Raw genomic sequence first — 24638 nt, 5'->3', positions numbered from 1 at the left:
TCTGTCTTGCTGTGCTATTGCAATTTTATGGCAAGTTTTTCCAAGAAAACTGTTTCTCTCTAGGCTACCAGTTCCTGCTGTCATATAAGTGAGCTTGAAAACTGTGATGATGAAGTATTTCTAGCCACCAGGAAGGAAAAGATAGACAGAAGAATTGGGTAGCAGTGACTAGAGCTTTTTGCAGGGGCTGGGAATCAAATTTCCAAAAAGCACTATGTATAGTAATTTTGAAGAATTGTTTCATTTTTCAGTAACTGAATTAACAGAGATGGTGGACTAGTGCTACTTTATTTCAGTAAATTGGAAGTAGCTTTATTTATTTCCAATGCTAGCATAACATAGATTTCTATACCATCCTTTACTGAAAATTATCAGTGTGTTTACACACACACACATTTATATTATATTAAATTATATTAATAATTTCCATAATATATTTAATTATATAAAAAGCAAAATTAAATACACCATTAAAGGACTGAACTCATCAGCCACTAAAAGCCTGCTTTAAAAAGTGTCATTTATTAATTGGTGTCTGAAAAAAATACAAAGTTGGGATGAGATACAATTCAGTGGGGCGGTAACTCCACTATTTTGCAATTATATATTTGTAGGAACTGCCAGACAGCTCAACACATAAAATCCTAGAAATGAATACATTTTAAGAATTGAAAGGATATATAAAATAAAATGCAGAAACACAGTAAAGCATCTTCCCTTTATTACTTTTATTTTATTTTATGATATTTTATTATTTAATATTATTGGAAGGACGATACAGCACAGAAGTGGGCAGCATCTTATTAAAAGAAAAACAGAAATCGTCTTTTAAAAGTAGGGAGAAGTTAGAAAAGCACAACTTGAGATGTGCTTACCCGAGAAAATGTAAGCAAAGGTTCCTGCCACTTGTTTTAGAAAATGATGAGTTTTAAACAGCTTGCTCCTGACTGTACTTGCATCTATCTTCACCACTGAAGTCAATGCATGATGTCATTAATGTGAACACTTATCTCAGTGAGAAGCCCATTATATTTATTTGGAGTTTTAACTGAGTCTCCTGCTGGCTACAAATAAGGCCTAGGTACTTTTCTGCAGAAAAAACACAAATGTGACTTGTAGACACACTCAGATATTGATTCATCTGCATTTAGATCATTTTGCTTTTTCTTCTGGGTAATTCCTAGGAAATAGAATATGGTCTAAGAGTGGAGGAACTTCTTTGACATGTGAATATTTTTCTATACACCATAATCACTTCACACAAACATTAGTTTGCTTGGTCTGTAGAAAGTGCCAACACCAGCTAGCGCATAGATCCTGGTGTGATTGATGTCTGACAACACTTTACGCATAAATGCCCACTATAGTAAAAAAAAGATCCGGGTGCTATAATGCCTTGTTTTCTTTTGTACCAATTACCAAATTGTGTAAATTACAATATCCACATTAGCATTTCTCATATGATTTAAACACAAATGAAGCCTTACATGCTCACAGTATCAAAAAAGAAAACACTAGCGGGCAGTTCATATTTTTATGACTCCTTCAACCCAGGAAAATCAGGTGCTCAGACAAATCCAACACACAAAGTCCTTTAATGTTCCTTTTAATTACAAAAGGTCTCAACTGCACTTACATGAAAGTAACAGTGCTGGAGGAGACTCTTGAGAGTCCCATGGACTGCAAGAAGATCAAACCTATCCATTCTTAAGGAAATCAGCCCTGAGTGCACACTGGAAGGATAGACCCTGAAGCTGAGGCTCCAAGACTTTGGCCACCTCATGAGAAGAGAAGACTCCCTGGAAAAGACCCTGATGTTGGGAAAGATGGAGGGCACAAGAAAAAGGGGACGACAGAGGACGAGATGGTTGGACAGTGTTCTCGAAGCTACCAGCATGAGTTTGACCAAACTGCGGGAGGCAGTGGAAGACAGGAGTGCCTGGCGTGCTCTGGTCCATGGGGGTCACGAAGAGTCTAACACGACTAAACAACTAAACAACAACAACAACCCCAATGAACTCAATTGGACTTACTTCTGAATAGACATGTATACGATTGCATAGTTAGTCTCTTCTCCACTCCCCCAAAAAGAATGGGCTTCATAAGATCATTATAGACCTTCAGCATGAAGTTTACCTCCCAGTCCCTACTTACACTGGACTATTATTCTTCTACTTCAAATGATTCCACATGCACCAGAGATAAGCTTTTCCAGAGAAGCCAAACACTAATTAAAATTGTGTCCAAAATGAGTTATAAAATAATAGCTAGTTCAATAACACACACAGTTAAAAGTACAGACTCTACCCCAAAGCTAAAAAGTAAACACAATATTAATATATACACTTACAAAAAGTTTGTGTTTTTGTACTGCAAGCTTTATGAACCCAAACTGAATTCCACCAAGCAGAATTAAAAGAAGAACCTAGACTGAAAAACATTCAGATGATGTTCCATAGATTGAATAAGAGGTTATTTGTTTTGAATGGCAAGACCCAAATTCTATGCTACCTATATTGTTCATAGAAAAATTTTAATGGATTGCATTGTATGGCTGGCCTGATGACTACCTAGCTAGCTAGGTTGTCTTTGTTATTAGAGCAGAAGATAGTTGACAATACAAAGAGAACCAGTAAAGTTTTGCCAGGAGACACAGCTTAGAATTCAAGCTTATAAATGCAATAAAGGAGATTAAAATAGATATTAATTTAAATGCATTAGCGATGAGAATTTGACATTCTCAATCTCTGGGCTTCACAGAACCCCATCAGGCCTAGAAACAAAAAATATCGGTAGCAAAGCTAGGGATTAATTTGAGAAGCATATTCAAGAAGCATGGCCACAACACGCTGAGCTAGAGAACTCTGTGACAATACCACATCTATACATATTGAAAAGCTGATATTTCACATATCATGATATCTAATGTGATCACCGGAGACATATGATGCATCTACCAAGCCCTTTTCCTCTTATTCTGTATAGCATATTTCCCCCATCAATTTGTATGGAACAAGAGAAATAGCTGGGGAACTGTTATCTCCCTCCTCACAGGCATTTTTAAATAAATAAAAAGAACCTCCAAACGACAGCACGAGGCACATGACTGAGGTTTGGCTACACATGTAGTCAATGTGTGTGTTCCATGTCTATAGCTATGGCCATAATTAAAGTTTAGCTTGGGAACCAAGCGTGATGCTGCATGCTGCAATTAGAGTGTTCTTTGTATGAGTTATCCCAACACATCACACAGCCCAATTCATTAGCACTGAAGCTTCCCCAAGGGAGCTGCCGAGTCAGGCTGCTAAGAGACAAGGAGCTTGCATCGCCTGCCCTTCCCTCCCTTGGCATAACCTAGCTTTCATCCACCACCAGCTGCGCATCCCTGGAAAACAAGGGAACCTAAAAACCACCACTGCCAAGGACTGCAATCTACATTATTTCCTTCCAAACTGCAAGTGTTTTCATTACTGTGCAAAAACAAACACCAGCTGATTATAAGGAAATCAAGCATGACTCATGCTTATCTAACAGAAGATGTAAAAATGCAATGGTTTGAGAGCGGGCACGTAGCTGGGATTATTATGAGCAGAATTCCTCATCAGGCAAGCAGTAATACAACCGACAATGCAAACTCTCCTCCACCACCCAAAGCTCCAGCCGCAATAAATGATGCTAGGCTTTCAGGTGCCACAAGATGACAGCATGTGACGAAAATGTTAAAGGGGGTGGGGGGTGGAGAGAAATAGCTGAGGAAGAGGACATAAAACAAGGTAACATGTGAGCGAGCTGCTCCAAATGAGGAGCAGTCCCTTTGTTTTCTTCACTTTCAGGTCACCAGGAAGGAGAGAGGAAGGAGACGAGGGAAGGGAGATGCTCCTCAGCCACAGAGGCCCTGACAGGAAGGTGACAACCGGCCCATCCCAGCCCCGCCACCCCCTGGATGTACAGGGAGGGATAATAGCATCACGGAGTCGGAAGGGGTCCCGGGGGTCATCTAGTCCAACCCCCTGCAATGCAGAAATCTCAGCCAGCTCGCCCATGACAGGTGGAGCACCCAACCTCTCTGCTTGTGAGGGAGGCCGGCTCCTCCTTCCCTAACCCAACATCCTAAAAGAAAATAAAATAAAGGTGGGGGTGGCAGAAAGAGAGATGAGGGAGAGAAATGGCTCATAGGGACCAAATCCCGTCTCCTCCATCACTGCTGTGTGTGACTCATAGGCACCACCATCGCTCGTCGAGGGCCTGGCCCCATTCACTACACACCCCACAGATACACACACACACCCGTCCCCTTGGCAACGAGGCCCGCACCCCTCCCGCGGCGGCGTTGCCAAGCACCCTGCACCGGCCTCGGCCTCCCCTCGCCATTCATTCCCGCCTTTGCAAGGCTGAGGGGGGGGAAGCGTAGGCCTCGTTGGCGCCCGTCTCTCTCTCCCCCCCCCCCGCTCCGCTCACCTTTGTGTACAGCTCGGACGCTGCCATGGCTGCAGCGGCGCTGCAGGGGCTGCTCCGGGCGGCCGGCCGCGATGGCAGCGGCTCTTCGCCTCCGGGCTGGAGCGAGGGAAGCGGCGAGGGAGGGAGGCAGGCAGGCAGGCAGCCCGGGGCGGGGCGGGGCGCAGGGCGGGGCGCGCGCCGAGAGAGGCGCTCACGGCTGCCGTTTCTCCTCAGGAGGCGGCTGGGCTGGCCTCGCCATGTTGCTACCTGGGAAGGGCAGGGAGGATGGGGGCGATGCAGGCGCGCGGCCGGCTCCCTCCTCCTCCTCCTCCCGCTCCGGCTGCAGGGGCTCTTCGTGCATTGTGGGTACCAGCCGGCGCCGGAGAAAGGGAAGGCGGCCGCCGGGCGGCTCTCTGGCGGGCGCGCGCTGCCTCCCACCGGCCGCGCGGGCGAAGTGTCGGCGGGCAAGAGGCAAGGAAGGAGCGACCTCAGAGCCGGGCTGCTCGCTCCCTGGCCGAGTCCGGCCTCCCGCAGAAACCCAGAAGAACCTGCGGGTGGGGTGTTGCTTTTGTGCTTTAAATAAGATTTGCATCGCGAGCCTTGGTTTGCATCCTTTCTCGGATGCATCCTTTCCAAGAGCAGGGCTGGATTTAGGTTTGATGAGGCCCCGAGCTACTAAAAGTAATGGGGCCCTTTATATGTCCAGCTGTCCTTTGTCAATAACAAATTGTCGCTGTTTTTTTGTGCTGTGTGGTCATTTATGGACCTAATAGGTATCTAAAGCTATTTACACATGCAGAACGTAAGCACCCTATATATAAAGGCAAAGGGACCCCTGACCATTAGGCCCAGTCGTGGCCGACTCTGGGGTTGCAGCGCTCATCTCACTTTACTGGCCGAGGGAGCCGGTGTACAGCTTCTGGGTCATGTGGCCAGCAGAACTAAGCCGCTTCTGGTGAACCAGAGCAGCGCACGGAAAAGCCATTTACCTTCCCGCCAGAGCGGTACCTAAAAGGTAAAGGTAAAGGTACCCCTGCCCGAACGGGCCAGTCTTGACAGACTCTGGGGTTTGTGCGCCCATCTCACATCTATTGGCCGGGGGCCAGCGCTGTCCGGAGACACTTCCGGGTCACGTGGCCAGCGTGACAAAGCTGCATCTGGCGAGCCAGCGCAGCACACGGAACGCCGTTTACCTTCCCGCTGGTAAGCGGTACCTATTTATCTACTTGCACCCGGGGGTGCTTTCGAACTGCTAGGTTGGCAGGCGCTGGGACCGAACGACGGGAGCGCACCCCGCCGCGGGGATTCGAACTGCCGACCTTTCGATCGGCAAGCCCTAGGCGCTGAGGCTTTAACCCACAGCGCCACCTGCGTCCTAGAGCGGTACCTATTTACTTGCAATTTGACGTGCCAGCTGCTAGGCAGGAGCAGGGACCGAGCAACGGGAGCTCACCCCGTTGCGGGGATTCGAACAGCCAACCTTCTGATCAGCAAGTCCTAGGCTCTGTGGTTTAACCCACAGCGCCACCCATGTCCCACACCCTATATATAGAAATGAGCAAACCTTTGATATTTTAGGGAGCAGGTGGGGCCCATTATTTACATCATAGGAACCTGCACAACACAAAACACTGTTGCTGTATGTAGGTTTTATTTGTTTTTTATCTTATATTTTGGAAATGTACATCCAGGTTTTTTTCCTTTAAATTTTTTTGGGGGGCCCCAAGAGTGTGGGGCCCTAAGCTATAGCTTGTTTAGCTTACACATGAATCCGGCACTGTCCACGAGGCTAAGCTGGGCCTTACTGCGCCCAGATAAATTAAGCAAGCAATGGATGGGCCATGCAGCGTCCTTGAACAGACCAAAAAGTACAGTCGAGTCATTGACTGCGCTGTTTGCATTCTGTTGCCATTTGATCCCGTGGATGCTGGGAGCCAGTCAGAGTGGCCAGGGCAACCCAGTCAGATGAGTGGGATTCAAATTTATTATTAATTTTTATAGATATCTTTTTTCTGTACACCCATGCCTGTGTGTGCTTGATGGATATATTTGTGTTTTTATCTTGTATTTTTATGATGTGAACCACCTTGATCTACAGTTGAAGGGCATAATAAAGATTTAATAAATAAATATGCATATACACACACACCTGCCAAGTGAAGGTAGTGCTTCATGCAGCTGATGAAGGGAACTCCAGGAAAAAGGTGGGCTACAATAAATTGGTTAGGCCTCAAGGTGTCACAAGACTCCTTGCTTATCTTTCTGAAACAGAAACCTAGCTAGTCTTCTGAAAGTTATTCCCAGGTCTGTGTGCATAGGGCTATAGATGCACAAACCACAGAACCTAGGACTTGCCGATCAGAAGGTCGGTGGTTCAAATCCCCACGGTGGGGTGAGCACCCATTGCTCAGTCCCTGCTCCTGCCAACCTAGCAGTTCGAAAGCACGTCAAAGTGCAAGTAGATAAATAGGTACCGCTGCACCGGGAAGGTAAACGGCATTTCCGTGTGCTGCTCTGGTTCGCCAGAAGCAGCTTAGTCATGCTGGCCACATGACCCGGAAAAACTGTCTGTAGACAAACGTCGGCTCCCTTGGCTAGTAAAGCGAGATGAGCGCTGCAACCCGAGTTGTCTGTGACTGGACTTAACAGTCAGGGGTCCCTTTACCTTTACATTTAAGCTTTACTGAAGAAAGTGGCATTTATGAGTATACATGGTTACATAGTATTACTCTGTTACAGTGGGATCCTAAGGATATTTTCTCAGGAATAAGTTCCAATAAAATTCATTTCCCAAGTACATTTAGGATTGCAGTCTTTTGAGTGGGGGGGTGCTTTCATAAACCTGTTAGAGTCAGCTTTAAGCAGTTACATGAAATGTTAACTTCAACTGGATCTGGGCATGTTTCTACAAGATTTCAGCTTCACGGAGATAATATTTCATATATCTCAGGAAGTTGGCTGTAGTCCACTAAAGTGTATGCCATGCTTAGTAGATTTGTTACAGGGCATTCTTAAGCATTTTACTCAAAAGTAAGTCCCATTGAGTATATAGAGATTTACTCCATACTAATAAGCTAACACTTGCCTTCTAATAACTATGCAGTCCAAACCCCAAACCCACCAGGTTGGAGAGGATTAGGCTATGGAGCAACCACCCCTTCCCTTGGCAATAGGGAACCCCCATTGGAAGAAATATCCTCACCCTAGCAGTGGAAAACATGCACAATGTAGAAATCCATTCACTTACTGGCAGACAGAAGTCTTGCCTGCCATTGATCTGCTTGGAGTAATGTCCAAAACAAGGAGACATGAAGGGTGCAGCAGCATGCATGGGAGTGAAGGATACAAAGGATACATATTCAAATCCTGCTCAGACTGCTGCCATGTCATTACCGCCAGGCAGATCCAAGCTATCCAAAGGAGGGGCATATATGGACATACCCCAAAGGAAATAATGGGCTGGGCCTGATTCAGGGCCCTGCCCCATCTGGCGGCCATGTGTATGCCAGCATGAGAACCCTCTCTGGATGTGGAGGGGGCCCCACAACCAAAAATGCACAGCACTGGTAGGACATAAACCCCATATGCACCAGTCACAAAACTGTCTCTTGCATTGATTCTGCTCTTTTCTGGAAGGCTGGTCTCACCTAAGTAACATCAAACAGATGGTGGCTATCAGTGACAGGACTTTTTTTAGTCCAGATAGCAAGATTGTGGAATACCTTCCTAGCGGAAATCCACTAGGCACCTCCTCTTCTAGCTTTCAGCTTTATGCTTAAAGAGCTTTTATATTTCAATGCAGTGCTTGCCGTTTAAAAAAAAGTGTTAATTTTTTGTTTGCAGAATTGTTCTTTAGCTGCCTATTAATCCTTTTAAAATTCTGTTTTTCCATACCATTTCCTTATTTTATTGTTTTGTTAAGTCTTGGAAGTCGCTTTGTGTGTGTTTAACAGAAAAGCAAGGTAATAATAAGAAGCATTTATCCCCAAGTAACTGCACATATAATCACAACCGTTGCTGCTTCCTCTTGAGAACCCACTCTGATGACAATCTCCAAATAACTATCAGATCCTGTGTTTCATCAGTACGTTCCATTGCTGCCAATGTGGACTTACTGTGGAAGTATATTTTGAATTGACCACTGCGTAAGATTACACACTACAGTTGCAATGCATTTCAGGCCTGCAGACTAATCCTTTGAATGCTTACACAAGAGCAAGACCCCGTGAGTTCAGTAGGCTTTCTTCTAGGTAAGTAGTCAAGAGCCAGTAGTAGCTTTACATCCCTTTCAGCTCAGCTTAACTTACTCCCAAGTAAACTTGCCTAGGGTTGGGTTGCAAAATGTCCCACTCAAGTCAGACATACTTCTTAGTAAACAGGCTTGATATATAGCCATGTGTTTAAGAGCTCAGGGATAGCACGAAATGTTGAGAGTGGGGTACAGTATAGTGAATATATAGTGGTTGCCTCAAAATGGAGAGGCATTCAAATTCAGCTGTTGTTGGAAATTAAAGGAGCATCCAGCTGCTGTAATTAAGAGGGGCTTTATGTCCAGGAATACAGCATGCTAGCAGTGAGAGTGGCCGTAAAGCATATACGGTACGTAGGGAATCGTCAGATCGTTTACCGTATTTTTCGCTCTATAACACGCACCAGACCATAACACGCACATAGTTTTTAGAGGAGGAAAACAAGAAAAAAAATATTCTAAACGAAATAGTGGATATATGATTTTTGTGGTTCATGCTGTGGCCACAGACATGTGATCTGACAGCGAGTTTGGAGTAGCCCAATGCAAAAATCCTGAGGATCCATGTGGATCCATGCTTTGTAACCACGGAGGAGGGAAGGAAGGAGAACCATGGATCCTCTGCTCACGACTGCAGCAGATCCCCCCTGCCACCCGCAGGCATTTGCTCCATAACACGCACAGACATTTCCCCTTACTTTCTAGAAGGAAAAAAGTGAGTGTTATGGTGCAAAAAATACGGTAATTTAGAGAAATGGGGAATTGAGCATCCAGTTGCTGTAAAAGACCAGACTTAAGACTCTTATGCCAGATATGTTTAAAATCCAGTCCTAACCACTTATTAATAAGTAAATTGGGCAGAAGGTGGCACTTAGAGGACCCTTTGCATCCTATTGGTTTCAGAGGGACTTGTTTCAAGTATGACCAGGGTTGTAGCCATGCAGCTTATTCTGAAGGAGAAGAAGGAGGATGTTCACCTCATAGGCCTTTGGACTGTAGTGATGGAACCTTCTTTGAAATAAATGTTATCATGATTTGTTGATTTACGTAGTAATACAACACTCAGGGTGGCACTGTGGTCTTAGGTAGACTCCAAATGCTAAAAGGGGGAGCAGATTACGGGTATATAGGCTAATCATTCAGTTCTTCTAAGTGAAGCTCAACTGCATTTGTAGGAAGCAGGCACAAGATCTGGAGAGATACAGATAGAGCACAAAGGCGGCGTGGTCTCAGGTTTCCATAGTGAGGAAGTTATAGGATTAAGGCACATCCAGCTATTTTCGGAAGCAGAGAGGTAGCGGGTATCAAGCCACTACAAGGAAAATGACATGTTCTTAGGAATGTTTATTTAGCAGTTGGGCATCATTTGTTTCATTTCTTCCATCGAATTAAAAGTACAATATATTCAGTTCTAGATGGTCTCTTTTCTAGCCTCAGAGCTTCTTAGCTCCATCAAATTTGGAAGACAGCTGTTTATAGTTTGTTTTGTAATAACTAGCTGGTTAGAGAGAGTGTGTGTGCACAGACGACAATCTCACCACCACCTTTTCTATGCAAGCTTATAGATCTATAGAAGTCTGTTCCTTTTAGACAAAATATGAATTTATATATTTGGTATTCATATACCTCCCCCTCCACAACCCTGGAAAAGAATTCTGCATACACCCATGTTTATATTTTAACTCTGAGAGTAGGAGTTTCTGCATCGAGTTCCAAAATAACTTGAGCAGTCATGGGTAGTATGCATATCGAGGCCTCAGCCAGCAAAATGTATTGGAGCTGACCTGACCTTGCTCACAAGTTCTCTGACTTGCGTAGGAAGTAGAGAATCAGAAGAAGCTGCGTGAAGATCTCTGCATCTTCCTCTTAGCTCTGCTCCTCACTAGAAATGTGACACAGTAAGCCAAATCCCGTTTTTTATTTTATGATGCACACAAAGTTCAGGGAGCAGGTCCTATATACCAAGAACAGCCAGCATTTTATTTCTGCATAGTACAGTGGTACCTCGGGTTAAGTACTTAATTCGTTCTGGAGGTCCATTCTTAACCTGAAACTGTTCTTAACCTGAAGCACCACTTAGCTGATGGGGCCTCCTGCTGCTGCCACGCCGCTGGAGCAAGATTTCTGTTCTTATCCTGAAGCAAAGTTCTTATCCCGAGGTACTATTTCTGGGTTAGTGGAGTCTGTAACATGAAGCGTATGTAACCCAAGGTACCACTATACAAAAACTGCAGCATCCACATCGTGGTCACTGTATGGTGGATGTTTTTAGCTGCCTCAGCTCTAGGCTTCCTCCTCATTATAGGGATTTGTTTATTTTTATTCATGTGGCTTTGTGCATACAGTATAGAACACCCCCATGTGTAGTATGAAGTGGTACAACCCAGGAAGAGGTTTAATATGTTTGTTCCAGCAACTCTAGTCTACTTTCGCAGAGCTCTAAGCATTTTGTATCGTCACATACATGTTCTGTGTGATGCAGGAGTACTGATATCCAGTGACATCAAGATGGCTGGAAAGTAGACCAAGCTGCAACAGGGCTCAGTCTGAGTGGGAACTTCCTGGGGGGGGGGGGACTGCTCTGGAAGTAGTTACCACTGTGCAAGAGATGCATCCGATAGAGAAGAGCTCCACCTAACAGCATCAAGGCAACTTATTGTACCTGCAGTTTGTTCCTTGCATTCAAAGGAACTGGGAGTTCAGGAACTGTGAGACACACTCCAACCTACCTTCAAGGCAGAGTGCAGAAAGAATAAGGATGCATTTTCTTAGCTGCCTTCTCTTATTAACAGAATGACAAGAGTGTTTAAATATTAACTTGCAAAGATTTAAGGATTTGCTTTCATGCTGGAACCAATCCCAACCAAAGGAGGATGCTGAAGGATGTGTGCCATTTACAAAGAGGGATTTAAAATCAAGCCTTTTTTCCCCCTTTTGCTTAAGGTGCACCACACTTTACACCATGAAATGTGTTGCCCCCTTTAAAAAGAGAGAGAAAAGTAAGTTGTAGCCAGGATGACCAAAAACAACACGCCTAGCATGAGTTGTGGTGGAAAGCAAGGTTAAGGGTACTTTCACACAGTTACTTTGCATCTAGGTGTTTGAGATATTAAAACTAGTCACTGATGAGTGTGTGTGGTTTAAGTTTTTACTTCTTGGGATTTTCTCCAGAAATGGCAAATCCGGGGGGGGGGGGGGGATATAAAGACTGGCGTTTTGATACCAACATCATGTAGATGCTGCAAGGAGCATAAATTCCACAACAAACACCAACCTGGAAGTACTCTATGATGATGTAAATGCTATAAACCCCTCTCAACTTACCTTTTGTATTTGGAGTGCCTCAGGCCTTTTAGAGTTAACAATAAAGCCTCCAAGTCTGATCAGCTCAATCTTCCCATTATAGAAACTTGTTCATATAGCTATATTTAAACAGTGTAGATACAGTGTACATCTATTTATAGAATCAAGCCCAGAACTGTTATACACCATTTCCTTTCCCGTGTATAAAAAAAACCAAGAGACTGCTTGCATCAAGTGGAGTTTCACCAGGTGCAATGCATATTATAGTCAACGTGTAATAAATGCTTGAGGGATGAAATCAATCTAGTCCTGCACTGAGTTTGTAAGTTTATCCAGGTACTTTGGGATATTGATACAAGACGGCTGCCATCACATGGCTATGCTCTGCCCTACGCAAAGCAGCCTTATTCTGTTGTATCTAGCTATTTTGGTCTTGCTCCCGCAACAAAATATATTGCATCGTGAGAGATCACTCACCTGGAGTACTGTGTCCAGTTCTGGGCACCACAATTCAAGGAGGACACTGACAAACTGGAACGTGTCCAGAGGAGGGCAACCAAAATGGTCAAAGGCCTGGAAACGATGCCTTATGAGGAACGGCTAAGGGAGCTGGGCATGTTTAGCCTGGAGAAGAGGAGGTTAAGGGGTGATATGATAGCCATGTTCAAATATATAAAAGGATGTCACATAGAGGAGGGAGAAAGGTTGTTTTCTGCTGCTCCAGAGAAGCGGACACGGAGCAATGGATCCAAACTACAAGAAAGAAGATTCCACCTAAACATTAGGAAGAACTTCCTGACAGTAAGAGCTGTTTGACAGTGGAATTTGCTGCCAAGGAGTGTGGTGGAGTCTCCTCTTTTGGAGGTCTTTAAGCAGAGGCTTGACAACCATATGTCAGGAGTGCTCTGATGGTTTTTCCTGCTTGGCAGGGGGTTGGACTCAATGGCCCTTGTGGTCTCTTCCAACTCTATGATTCTATGGCAGCGTGAGTGTGCAAGCCTGTGAGCACTAAGCATCTCATACAGGTGTCTCAGCCTCTGCAACAGCCTCTGCTGGGGAGGGTGTCATTGACCCAGTTTAGAACACAACAAGCCTGCTGGATCAGACCAAAGGCACATCAAGGCCAGCATTCTGTTCTCAGTGGCCAACCAGATGCCTGCGAGCAGGACCCCAAGTACAACAGCACTCTCCTTGTGATTCTCAGCAACTGGTATTCAGAGGCATACTGATTCCCAACAGTGGAGGTAGAAGAGAGCCATTGTGGCATAAGGTAAGGGCTGGCTGCCATATTTCTTCATAATGGTATATCTACTATTCAGGGCTATAACCTGTATTTGGTTGACCAATACAATTTATTAAAGAAATAGGCAATCATTGGGCAGCCCAGCTGGACATTACTCAAACAGCCTTACAAACCTAAGTTCCATTGTAAACAACTGATAGACCGGAAGGCACAGGAGATGAAATGCGTTCAGCATGGCAGAGAAAATGTGCAGCTGCTTTCATGCTTTGAATGAAAGTTCCAGGTTCAAACGCCATTGTGCCCAGTAAAAATATAACAGTCACTACCAGTCAAAGTAGACAAGACAGGACAGATAGAACGCAGGTTGGATTATGTTCTTCGATTGTGAGCTAAAGCTGCAGTTTGCAGATGTCTGCATTCTAAGGCAGTCTTGGTGATCGATAAACTTCCAGCCAAGTTGTATGCTAGAGGTTGTTGAGCACCTTGGTTTTTGTATTAGAAAACACCAGATTCACTAGGCATTAAAGGGCTTCTCCAGCTCCTGCTTTAGACCCTATAATAAGAATCCCATCTGAAGGTTATTACTGTTCAGTTAAAGTTCAGGTTAATTACCACAAACAACACTTACATCTCATAAGCATAGAAACAAGCCTATTATGGAATTAAAGTCAAACAATAAGCTTTAATACTGTTATTAGAAAAATAGGTACTGATGTATATAAAGGTAGTTACAATAAAGTATGTTATAGTTTTGTAGTTGGACATACACTACAAAAACAGGCCTAGTCATAGAAGTGCAAAGCAAGTTCTATTGGGACTTTTTAAGCTAAAAGATTAAATGAGTTGTGGAAGTAAACACAGTAAGAGACCAGACAAACTTCTACAGAGCGATGAAAACTAATTAGATGAATTTATTATGCATACTATACAAGGTGGATGTTGGTAAGGAGCAACTGAAATTTTCACCACTTCAGCATCAAAAATGCATTAAGGAATATATCAAACCAAACAGTTCTTTTGTGGCCTCTGCACACACACTCTCCTATGACAATGAATAATGAATGGATGGGATGGGAGTGAGGGGAAGAACACTTCTGAATCACTTAATTACTCCACTAGTTAACTACTGGGAAGAGTTTGGGGGTTACAACATACTGTCTTCATTATAGACGTACTTGAGCACTACTAATCACTGCATAAAGCTGATCGATTGCTAGACTATAGTGCAGATAGATCTCTGAAAAAGGTCATTTTATCAAATAGTAAAACTCATATTATACAGTATGTACACAAGTTTTACAGCTTTATCTTGTTGGAGTAAGCTTAAAGTTGAAAGTTAGTAATCCACTTGCTCTTCTATAAAATGATTGTTGATCTAGCTCCTTGTCTCCTTCACAGCATAGATGATCAAACTATCTTCAGTTGAGGTTTATCCAGAGACACAGGTCCAACATCAGAATGAACTGGTTGGTACTGTAGTATATATTCTTATGGATCACCAGCTTATGTTCTCTTTACAGTCTTTAACATTTTAATTCATTGGTGGACACGGAAAATTTGCACAGTCACAACAATAATATAAAATAGCAAACTGTAACTGGGGGAATGGAATGTTTAGATTTACATGGCTATTTATACCTCCCTATATGTCAAACCAGCTCATCTAACTATGATCTGTGGTGTAATAGAAACTAGGAAATATTCCAAGTCATTTGCTGTTCAGAACTACTACTTTTAGGCCAGTCACTTTTCAGAAAGCCTAGCTTTTACTTATTTCTACAAAAATAAATTGTGAATGTACATTAGCAACCTTCAATAAAAAGCCACTTAATGTTACCTTGTTCCTCTTGCATTAAACAGAGGGCTGTTCTCCTCAACTTCACTTCACTAATAACAAGGTATTAACTTCGCTATTAAGTCTGTTTCAGTGAATATATTCATGTTACAGGGAGATTAAATCAAAATGAGATACAACCAATTACTGAATTACTTCCCATAGACAAAAACTGATATGCTAGAGACTTTGAAAGTATTTTCCTCATTTAAGACAGAACAGATAATGAAAAAACAGCCCTAATCTCCAGTATATCTAAACCTAACACCCAAGTATTTTAAGATACCCAATTTTGATACAGAAACAAGGTTAAGATTTTTTTAAAAAAATTGAGAGATGAAGACAATGGGAGTTAGTAGTAATCAGTACCTTTGAAACCAGGTCTCTTGATTAGTATTATAGGTCAGAACTAACATGATTATATTATTAGCTGTATTGTCTCAAATTTGCTTTTTAAAGGGTGGGGGCTTTGCAAAAAAAAAGTAAGCTCTTTTGACAACTTTCCCCCTCCCCCCCAAAATGAATCCTCTTGGAAGAAGCCAGCAGAGTCTTGTTTCTTTTACAGTGTAGGTAACAGGGAAAATAATATAAAATTCCTTTAGCACAGACAAAAATACCACCATAGATGTTAACTAGTTTTAACTGTCATTTCTATCCAATATGCAAGGCAAATAGGTCAATTCACTGAACCACTCCTGCTGTAGTATTGATAACATACTCTGACAAATAAAGACTTAGAATGTTTATCATGAATCACTACAATATATGTAAAAAAAAAAATTTAGTAGCACTTCCCAATCCAAATGTATGGATTACTTAACAACTACTGAATTAGATGTTCTTTTATGTGTCAGAGACCTCTAATAGCATCAAAATATACCCATATTTTCACATTCCAAAATATCCTGCATAGATTTTAAAAGATGCAGATGTTGTAGTAGCTTTGGAATACCCTAGTTATCTACAAGTTGCTTAATGTGATGTACTTACCTTTAAAATAATTTAGCCCCCTTGAAGTGCTTTGCCTTAAGGTATACTAGCTAAAGTGTTTTGTATCTATAGTATATATTTAGACTAATCACTGTAGGTTACTGTTGACACAGAGAAAGGATATACTAGCAAAGCCTTTCTATTATAGTTCTTTAAGTGATTTCCAGATTTTAAACGCAGAAGTCTGTTATTTTCAGTAACATAGTTTGACTCATATGAGGATTATGACTTTCAAAGGTACAGCATTATTTGTGCTTCCAGTTGGCACATTTTTTTTAAAATGTAAAGTTAACAGATATTTGCAAAAGTTGTGCAAAACCATCTTATTTACAGAAATGGCACAAAAGTGAATTCAGTCTATGCACATGCACACTTCATTCACTTCAAAAATGTGTTCTACACTACAGGACCAAAAGGAATACCAGCTTCAACAGGCAGTTGTCAATAAGCACGAGTTTTACAAGAATTACACCAAAATGAGCAAATATTGCCCAAGTAAAAAATCTATTGTTAAAGCTGAAGTAGGTTTAAGGCCATTCAAGTTCAAGAGCAGATACACAAATTAAGTCAGAGCCCCATGTTTTTTTTTTAAATACATGCTTTACCTTCTAGCAACTTGCGGTCTAAAACCTCTAGTTTACAAAACCAAACACAAGAAACACAACAGGTGGTTGTATTCAATAGAAACATACTATGCTGTAACTAAGGTGAACTAAAGAAAGCAGAAACATAAAAAAAATTGTCAAACCTGCTATGTCACTTGCTGGAACCAGCCCTACACTAGCGAATAGGTAATATGTACATTTTTCAAGTAGATTACTTTGCTCTAACAAAACGTGTCCTTTTTTTAAAATCAGTGCATTGTTCTCAATTCTTCCATGGACTACACAACTTAATTCTTAACAGGACTCTCTTACAATAGCAGCACAAGCTACCACTACCTGCAAAGCGGTCAGTCAATGACTTAGTGGAAACAAAAAATGTGAGAAGTAACTATTAAGGAAATATTAAGGGAATGAGAAGATTCATGCAGTTCTGTCATCTAGTCAGCCAGCCAGCTTGCTAGCAACAAGAGAGGGTTTCCGCTGTGGAAGGTCCTGTGGAGTGGGAATGTGGTCACCTGTAACTTCGGTCTTATCAGGAGCTGCAGTAGGGAGTTGCTTATTCTTCATCTTTGCTTTAGCCATATTGTAATCCCCAGAATCAAAGTACTTTTGCTGTAAGGCAAGAAAGAATCGGTGAATTGAGTACAACAGAAACACACACTAAATATACTACTTTCCCCAAGAATCGCCTAGCTGTGTGACATTCTGGGCTTACTGTAAGAACAGCCTGTTGGATCAGGCCATCTAGTGCAGCATCCTGTTTGTTCTCGCAGTGGTCAACAAGATGCCTGTGGGAAACCCTCAAGCAGGTTTTATATAAGTTGAGACAGGAAAACGAAACTTATACCTGATCAAATAGTTATGACCCATCAAATGTAGCCTGTTAGTCTAAAACCAGATATGTAAAGGCTAGGGAAGTTTAGGAATCTTGCTTAAAGCATGTTATTTATCTTAATGAACAAAACAGGCGTCTTTATATTGCAGCCATGTGAGTAATTAGCACCTATGAACAAACAGAGCAAAGTCTGAATAAAACTATTTCAGCCTTGCAGAATTATAAATAGAAATAATATTCAAAGATTATGGGTTACTTTTATTGCTAGCATTTTCTGGCCATCAACAAATGGAATTATTGTCTATTAGTAAAGGTGTAAAGCATTACAAAACAGGCTTCTCTTAATTGGCACGTCCACACTTTTAAGACAGATTATACTACCGTAGATTCCGGCGTATTAGGCGACTGGGCGTATTAGATGGCCCCCCAAATTGGCAGCTGCAATTTGGGGGTTCGTCTTATAAGCCCAGTTGCCTAATACGCTGGGCAGCTCCGAGCCGGGAGAAAGCTGCCCGGCGCGGAGCAGAGCCCATTGCCGCTGCAGGGGGGCGGGCGGGCTCCGCTCTGCGCCGCCCATACCCAGCATATAAGATGACCCCTGGCTTTTTTAACCTCTTTTCCGGGGTTAAGTCATCTTCTACGCCGGAATCTACAGTATTTGTTTAGGAAACCATTTGTTTATATTTCAGACAGTCCTGGTGGTGAAGGGGTTAGTGTTGAGATATGACTACAGCAAGTATGTTTCTAGACTACAGGTCCCTGACGATTGGCCATGCTTACTGAGGCTAATGATAGCTGGAGTCCAGAGGGTCGCAGGCTCCCCATTTCTGAACCAGAGAGATGAAGTTTTGAATTCCTGCTCAGACACTAAGCTAACTGGAATGTTACATTGCATTTCTTGGTTCTACCATGGTTCTACCATGATTTATTATCTTCAGCTCATTTTAAATTAGATATAATCTAATATATTTTAGAAAACATATTTGGTTTATTTTCTGTTTTTTTCTTCAAACTTTGCTCTGTTTAATATTTGCTTTCAACCGAATGTGAATAATTATGTTCTTATTTGTATAAACTGGGGGAAAGGAAGTTGGCACTGTTTAATTGCTTACTCAAATGTTTCTATCTATTCCCAGTCTTCATAAAGTTCTATATGGCATATTTTCTTAATTGCAATGTGTTCAGGTACAAAAAATATAAAGTTGAAGAATTAGCGCACAGAAAAATATATTCACACCTCAGATTAATACCCCCAGTGAAATCCCCATTTGTCATTACCAGATAGTGGATTAAACACTAGCTGGTGCCAGTGATGGTTATAAAGTTAAAAAACTATTCTGGTGTATACTATATTATATAGGTAAAAGCCACTTCCATAACACTCTGGATATAGCAGCTATACTCCCCTTCAAAACTTGGTTACTTGATAAAAGCAGGACTCTGCAGGCAACTCTCAATGCAATCACGAAATGTTGGAAATAACTTTCAGAACTACGGAGTTACTAGTCGAGGCCTTGGCAATTATTTCAGTTTCACGTGAAAAGATGCATAAAGAGGTCCCTCTCATCTGAAAGGTTATCCTGTAGCAAGTTAAATACAATCTAATCTTAAGGGGTTGTTAGGCTGTGTAGTTAATTTCTTGGTGATGGAAAACAAGAGTACTTGCCAGACCTTTTGAAAAATGCTGTATAATGTTCTAATTTCAGAAAGCCTTTTAAAAAATTCACAGTATTGCTAAGGCATTGTCCACCACAATATTAATGTCACTTTTAGTACTGCTGCCCATTTGTGGTTTATAAATATTTGTTTTAGACATTTGCTTTATGCCTGTTTTCTTTTTTTGCGGAGGGACAGGACAAAAAGTTCATATATAATTTAAATAAATGATCACTAATATGGAGTATGTGAACACTTGAGCATGTATGCTTTCACTGTTCCAGTTTAACAATCCCCACCTTCACAACCAAGTAGGCCACAAAATACTCTGTGTTCCCTAAAGCCTTATTAAGTCTTTAAAACTAAAGGAGAATCTGTACCAATGGACCAATTTTAGTTTTCAAGTTAATGTAATACAGTGTTTGAAACTAAGTAGGCACCAGTCACATTTCGCGACTGGCATCTGGCCTTTTGTGAGCAAGTGGAGGTGTCTGGTGGCCACATTTGGCGCCTAACATTTCCATCTTGGCTGGCTGGCACTGCTGTGATGCTTGCTGGGCAGCTTGCACTAAAATACATGACTCTTTTGCTGATGCCCTGCCCTGCAAATCAGCTGGCTTGCAACACCAAAACAAGCTCCAATGTAAAGAGGCTGTTTGCTGGATGCCTGATCTGCCGCTGCAGGTGTGTGAGGGTTAATGCTGCCTTGCACACCTCACATGTAGAGGGAGAACACAAGGCACTGCCAGGTACAGCCCAAGGGTAAGTGTCAATGGTGGGGACTGAGGCGAACCCAGGCAGAGATGCCTTGGTCCCAATATTGGTACTGCCCAACTGTGGATGCTGGTTTTTATTTTCTTCTGGATCAACAGTTACATTTGCTTTTTATTAAACTGTGTGTTCTTGAAGAAACAAGTAATTCACGCAACGTATTTTCACAGCTCTTTTAAGCAAAGTGTGAAGAATGCCTACTTTTAAAAACACACAGCGATTGGAGGGAAAATGTCAATTTAGAAAGCACCATGCACCGTTTGTGGGCTCTGATATGAAGTGAAGTATGCTTTCACTGAATCACAACTGAAATTGATAGGCCTTTACTGCCCAGAAAGTATGATTGAGGTGTTGGTTTCAAAGCAAACTTCTCATCCATATGAGCAAAACTGGCATCATTGCAAGCAGACAGATTAAAAGGCTTTACTTGCTTAGACAGACTAACTACACATGGTTCAAGCTTACTCACTCCTTTCTGGAGCCGCTTTCTCAAGAAATCTGAGCCCCCAGGCTTTTGTCCCAGATGAGGATATCTGGCCTTCAACTTTGCTTCTTCAGCTTTCTCAGGACTAATCACCTTGTCTTCCATTTCCTGAAAACACAAGGAATTAGTATTTCTACTACATTACTTATGCCTTCCTTTGAATCATCTTGCAATTTCACAAAATGCCCATCTTTAAAAATTCAACCTTTATTGGCTAATCCCCCCACCAGCAATATATGATGTGATTAGCCCTATCAGTTTTCACATCCAACGTATACCACACTTAATAACTGTTTTCACTAACTGAATAATACCAGGGTTACTGCCCATTTTACAAAAATATGTACACTGCTTTTAAGTTGGGTAAAAATGCATGAACACGTAGAGATTAGGCCTGTATATTTTGTGATCCACCCATCTGAATAACCCTTCAAAAGATGTATACCCCATTTCTCAGCCAAGAATGGTTCTCAAAGCAGCTTACAGACAATTACAACCACACACAAAGGTTCAGTATTTCAATAATACTTTGCCTCTTCCCTCACTCCAGAGAAAGAGTAAAAGGCACTGCAAGTGGACTCAGAACCCGGCTAATAGCCCTTCCACTGACACGCATGTAGCTCTTCTGCAGCCTACGATAGGTACAATAACCTTGGTCTGCAAACATAGGGGTTGTCAAACAAGCTATAATACAGCTTTGTAGGTCACAAGTTATTTGCACCCAGCCTACATTTATTGTCTGCTATTTGAGGAATCAACATGAGCCACAACCTGGGATTATGTGGCCAGAAAAGCATCAGAATATCCATGTGCTGTCCCCTCAGATAACAAACAGATGCTGGACAGTAGTTTTCAATTAAGTTCCAAAGCTTCACTCTGATAATGACCTCCTGTAATATAAATGGTGCTAATATGAACACATGGAATAATAAGGACACAATCCAAACCATGTAAGTATGCTTATAATCCACTGATTTATTGCATTAAAGCAGGCTTCCTTAAACTCGGCCCTCCAGATGTTTTGAGACTAAAAATTCCCATAATTCCTGACCATTGGAGGGTTTGAGGAAGCCTGGGTTAAAGTATCTTCAAGTTGCAGGTGTGAAAATATTGTTTTTATTAAAAGTCAGTAAACAAAATGCAAAAACAGTTAATTGTTTTAGACTTTTAATACATAACTCTTAAAAAGAACCCAGACCAACAAACAACTTTATATCCCATGGTAAGACTTCTTCACTGCAGGCCAGTTCAGAACAAAAAAAATTACAGGGAGTTACGTCGTCTCCCCCCTCCAATGCACTTTCAGCCCAATCCTACGCATATTTCCTCAGAAAATCACACCAAGTTTAATTCTGTCTACTCCCAGGTATGCCTGAGTAGAAATGGCATATTGACCCTAATTTTTGTTCTTTATAGGCTAAAGCAGTGTTTCCCAAACCTAGCAATCCAACTGTTTTGGGGGGACTACAACTCCCAACATCTCTAGCTAGCAGGACCAGTGGTCAGGGATGATGGAAATTGTAGTCCAAAAACAGCTGGAGTTTGGAACACTGAAGCATAAAATCAGTCCATTGCAGCTTCTTTACTGCACTAAAGCAGCATCAAAGCCTGCCTCTTTTGTATATACCAGTAATGGCCAAACTTGGCTCTCCAGCTGTTGTTGGACTACAACTCCCATCATCCCTAGCTAACAGGACCAGTGGTGAGGGATGATGGGAATTGTAGTCCCAAAACAGCTGGAGACCCAAGTTTGGCCACTGGCAATTAACAAAAAACTAAGATTTACACCCATGGGCATAAAAATAATACCTCGAAGCGAGGCGGGCTAAGGGGGCTCACGGGCCGCGTACGCGGCCTCCACGCTGCACGTTGCGGGGGAGCGAGCGTGATGAGGGGCCGATGTCGTCACATTCACGCCGCGCTTTTCCCCGGCTTGCTGCAAACCAGACAATACGGGCCCAAGGAGGCGCTTGCGCCCTCGGCGGCCGGCACGCCCACCCCGGGCTCCCTCCCTGCAAGTTCGGCACAGCGAATGGGGCAAGGCGACCCGGAGGCCTCAACAGCCCGCCCTATCTCGCCGGCGTCGGGAAAGCACCTCGTCCCCGCGGACCAAGGGAAATAATAAATAAATAGCAATAGTAATAATAACAAAACGTGAGGCGAAAGTGGCGCCGCCACCCTACGCGCGGCGGAACCAAACGCGGGGGGCCTCGGCGGCGCCCCTCAGCTTTCGCTCGCCCAGCGCAAAGTTGTGTGGCTCCTGCTGCGGCCGCTTCTCCACGAAGGAGGGAAACTCGACTGCCACGAGCGGAAAGGGAGGCTCTTAAGGCGACGGGGGGACGGCAGGGATACCCACACTCGCACCCACCACGGAAACTAGCAGCACACATATATATACATGCACAGAGAGAGAGAGAGGCCTTTCCCTAGACTTTGCGCCATATAATGCGCGCGCGCGCGCCAGGCGGCTGAGGTGAACCAAAGCTTCTCTCAGGAACCGTCCCCCTAAGCCCCCGATAAAAGAATTTGGGCCCAGAGAGGAAGGCAAGCCGGTGTGTGAGGGGAGACTCCCCTGACTAAACTTTCCCCCTCAGCCAAGTCGCGGCCTAAGCTGCCTCCGCCGGCTCCGGACATGGCGCCTGAGAGCTCTCCTTCCCCCTCTCGCGCCGCCTCAGGCCCGGCAGCGACGCCTCACCTTCTGCTCCTCCGCCGAAGCGGGCTCCGGGCTCTCCGCAGACATGGCTTCCACACAACCGCGGCAGCAACCCACCGGAGGAGAAAGGCCTGGAGCCGGCGGTCAGCTGCTGCTGCTGCTGCTGCTCCTGCTGGTGGTACCACAACCGCACACAAGATGGCCGCCCGCGGACGACGGCGAGCCGGCAGGCTCAAATTTCTGCTCGCGTTCCGGGCTGCCCCGCTACCCTGCCGCCCCGCTGAAGAGCAAGTGGATGAGGCCGGAGAAGGGCAGGCGCGGGATATGCGGCTCTCTCGCAGGAGGATCACGGCTTGCAGCTTGCGTGCGTCACATTGCGCTCCCCTATGGGATCCCGCTCGTCCGCTGTGGCATTCTGGGAGATGTAGTTTATTGGTGCTTGGGACTGAGCTTGATGTTCTCGGCAGCTCTCCTCTAATGTAGACGCGGGTGTTGAGAGGAAGGGGGCCGTCCTATCCCCAATTACACGGGAGTAAACTCCGTTCTTGAGAGAAAAGCAATGACAAACCTAGACAGCATCTTAAAAAGCAGAGACATCACCTCTCCAACAAAGGTCCGTATAGTTAAAGCTATGGTTTTCCCAGTAGTGATGTATGGAAGTGAGAGCTGGACCATTAAGAAGGCTGATTGCCGAAGAATTGATGCTTTTGAATTATGGTGCTGGAGGAGACTCTTGAGAGTCCCATGGACTGCAAGAAGATCAAACCTCTCCATTCTTAAGGAAATCAGCCCTCAGTGCTCACTGGAAGGACAGATTGTGAAGCTGAGGCTCCAATACTTTGGCCACCCCATGAGAAGAGAAGACTCCCTGGAAAAGACCCTGATGTTGGGAAAGATGGAGGGCACAAGGAGAAGGGGACGGCAGAGGACGAGATGGTTGGACAGTGTTCTCAAAGCTACCAGCATGAGTTTGACCAAACTGCGGGAGGCAGTGGAAGACAGGAGTGCCTGGCGTGCTCTGGTCCATGGGGTCATGATGAGTCGGACACGACTAAACAACAACAACAAAACTCCGTTCAGTTCAGCATAATCCTTGTAGAGTTGGACGGGACCGTGTGAGTCATCTAGTCTAACCCACTGGGATGCAGGGATATTTTTGCCCAACATGGGGCTCGAACCCAGGACCCTGAAATTAAGAGTCTCATGCGCTACCGACTGAGCCAGCCCAGCTTGGCTTCATCAATTGGCCGGCAAAGGATGAAAAACAGCATCAGCCTCAAGGAGTTTGCTTCCCCGCTCCCTGCCTAAAAGAACGCTTACAATCACTTTGTGGGTGGGGAGTTGGCCTTGCAACACCACTGAACCCTTTGAGAAGACGTTGCGCCATTTCAAGTGGGGCTCTGAGGGCAGAACCTCTGCCATAGTAAAAATAAATCATGCTAGTGCAGGCTGCTGGAATTGCAGCACTTCGTTCCTCCCCTACTATTGCTATTCCTCTACTGGGAAGGCAGAAAAAAACATTGCATGGCTTGTTACTCAGTAAACATACATTCACTTCCACTTGTGGTTTGTTCTAAG

General features: G+C 43.6%; 2 protein-coding genes across 2 annotated transcripts in view; both read right to left on the bottom strand.

Moving 5' to 3' along the window:
- The window catches only part of MYO5A (myosin VA), a 120254-nt gene extending 115662 nt beyond the window's left edge, over positions 1 to 4592 (bottom strand). Inside the window, exon 1 of the mRNA XM_082198225.1 lies at positions 4459 to 4592. Coding sequence (XP_082054351.1) covers positions 4459 to 4485 — 27 coding nt within the window. The 5' untranslated portion in view covers positions 4486 to 4592. The remainder of the gene's footprint in view (positions 1 to 4458) is intronic.
- A 9518-nt stretch (positions 4593 to 14110) lies between these two features.
- Positions 14111 to 23418, bottom strand: ARPP19 (cAMP regulated phosphoprotein 19). The gene is made up of 3 exons (XM_082199008.1): positions 23103 to 23418; positions 20393 to 20515; positions 14111 to 17273 (listed from the first exon to the last, which is right to left on the bottom strand). The coding sequence occupies exons 1-3, from the start codon at positions 23145 to 23147 to the stop codon at positions 17103 to 17105; spliced, it is 339 nt and encodes a 112-aa protein (XP_082055134.1). The 5' UTR covers positions 23148 to 23418; the 3' UTR covers positions 14111 to 17102.
- Positions 23419 to 24638: the final 1220 nt, after the last annotated feature.

This window comes from Podarcis vaucheri (assembly GCF_965113315.1).
Source record: "Podarcis vaucheri genome assembly, chromosome: 14".
In the NCBI taxonomy this organism is placed as follows: domain Eukaryota; kingdom Metazoa; phylum Chordata; class Lepidosauria; order Squamata; family Lacertidae; genus Podarcis; species Podarcis vaucheri.
Note: the sequence above shows the minus strand (reverse complement) of the source record. Positions and strands in the feature narration are given on the sequence as shown.